Source organism: Corvus brachyrhynchos, unplaced genomic scaffold (genome assembly GCF_000691975.1).
Source record: "Corvus brachyrhynchos isolate BGI_N302 unplaced genomic scaffold, ASM69197v1 scaffold1097, whole genome shotgun sequence".
NCBI classification, from domain to species: Eukaryota; Metazoa; Chordata; class Aves; order Passeriformes; family Corvidae; genus Corvus; species Corvus brachyrhynchos.
The window spans coordinates 694,234-696,212 of record NW_008239003.1 but is presented as its reverse complement, the minus strand read 5'-3'; the positions used below and the strand labels follow the sequence as shown (position 1 = coordinate 696,212).

Genomic DNA, 1,979 nt, shown 5'->3' with positions numbered 1-1,979 from the left:
CCCCAGGACAGCACAGAGCGGTGGTAGTTCAGGTGGGCTCCTCTAAAGAGCTGCATCAGCTTCCTGTCGCGTTCCAGCCAGATCTTCACTAACACTTTGGAGAAGGACTGAAATTCACCACCAATCTGAGCTTGCATGCGAGTTTTTACGACATTCACAGGGAAGAACAAGAAGCCCAGCACAGCGCCCAGCAGCCCCCCGCAGATGAAGTCGTTGACCATGTGAGCACTGTACGAGGTGGCTTCAGGCAGACACTGCTTGATGGGCCCCCGCAGGCCAAAGAAGAGCACGTTACTGGGCCCATTTCGGAGCAGAATAGGTACCAATCCCCGGTAATACTCCCGCATCCCGTATGCTTTCAGCACCTTGAAAGCCTGGTAAGTGTTTGTGAACTTATCGTGGTGTTTGTAGTCCTGGAGCAGCGTCTGGACGCGCTCGAAGGGCGTGAGCACGGCCTCGGTGGTGCCGGCCAGGGCGGCCGCTGCGCTGCGCGTGAGGAGCTCGGGCGCGCGCGCGTGGCTGAGCAGCAGCGCCGAGAAATCCTCGTAGAGGCCGAACATGAGCGCCAGTGTGGTGGTTTTCTGCATGAGCGGGGGCAGGATGCCGCGGTACAGCGTGCGCAGCCCGTACAGCTGCTGCCGGAACAGCACCTTCTGGATGGGGAACGTCACTGCGATGTTGGTGAAGGCCGCGCAGTAGCCGCACAGGTAGTGCTTGCCCGAGGCAGCCGCCGTGTCCCGGCTCGCAGACTCCTCGGGGGCTGCCCCAGCAGAGCCTCCTGGACCCGCGGCTCCGGCCTTCCCGTGCAGCATGGCTCAGCGCCTCCTCCCTGCGCCAGAAACAACCAGCGTGAGAGAGCTGCGGCTGACCCTGCAGCTCTTCCTGCTCAGGGCATCACTCAAACATCCTGTTAAAGAAAAGCCCATATAAGGGGAAAAGCAACAAATGGCACATCTGATGGATGCTTTGCCATCTCTGCTCAGGTCTAGGAAACAGTAAAGAGCAGCAGTTCTTCCCTTCTGTGCTCTTTCAAACTAAAACAGAAATAAATCAGGAGGAACTCCCCTGGAATTACAAATTCCAACAGTGAAAGGTTGATCCTCACACTAATAAAACTGTGTGAACAACAGAGAATCTGCCAGAAAACCTGAAAAACCCCCAAATTAAATCAAATACGTGCAGCAGCATTACAAAACCTGATCCTTACACTCTGCCTCTTCCTGGGGCAGAAAACACCAGATAACACTTCGTCGTGGTTCACCTCAGCCAGCAGCTGAGCACCACCACCCCCCCCGGCTGCACAGGTGTCACGCAGGTGTGATCTCACTGACACGGTGGAGAAATTCTTTACGAGTCCCAGGTCACTGCCATGCAGCCTCCTCTGCATCAGCCCCCACGCTCGGCATCCACGTTCTGCTGAGAAGCTTCAGAAGTCAAATTTGGCTAGGCCCAGGGTCCTGAAGGACATGTGGACAGAGACAGCTTGACCCGACAGTCTGGGGAGGACAGCAGGGATCTTTACCTGGCAAACCCTGTTTGACAGAAGAATGGGATTATTTATTTAACAGTTACAAAAAGATGTTTCTGCAGGTGCCCGCATCGCACCCCACAGCTCAGCCTGAGAAAGGTCAGTGACAGCCACGTGAGGCTGCAGGTGGTTTGTGAGCCTGAAATCCTCCCCAGCACCAGCAACACACACGACATTGCCAGGACTTGAAAGGGTGCTTGGGGACAACAGCCCTGCCTGCCTGAGGAGCTACTGCAACGAGGAAGGAAGAAAGAAAGGAGGCGGGAAAAGGAGGGGCGAGAGAGAAAGGAGCGGGAGAAAACAGGGAGGAGAAAAGGGAGGGAAGAAAAGGGCGGGGTAGAGAGAAAGGAGGAGAAGAAAGAGAAAGGATGGGGGAAAGAACGGGAAGGCCGTTTGTTTTCCAAAGCTCCCGCTGCGTTTGATGTGAGCACTGCCTTTGTGCCCGGGGAAC

The 1,979-nt window shown here is 55.9% G+C and overlaps 1 protein-coding gene across 1 annotated transcript; it reads right to left on the bottom strand.

Moving 5' to 3' along the window:
- Nucleotides 1–5: 5 nt before the first annotated feature.
- On the bottom strand, nucleotides 6–1,535 carry SLC25A51 (solute carrier family 25 member 51; the record flags this gene model as incomplete). The annotated part of the gene is made up of 2 exons (XM_008637464.2): nucleotides 1,332–1,535; nucleotides 6–829 (listed from the first exon to the last, which is right to left on the bottom strand). A coding segment is annotated over exon 2 (807 nt), but the record flags the coding sequence as incomplete, so codon positions are not given.
- Between the last annotated feature and the right edge of the window lie 444 nt (nucleotides 1,536–1,979).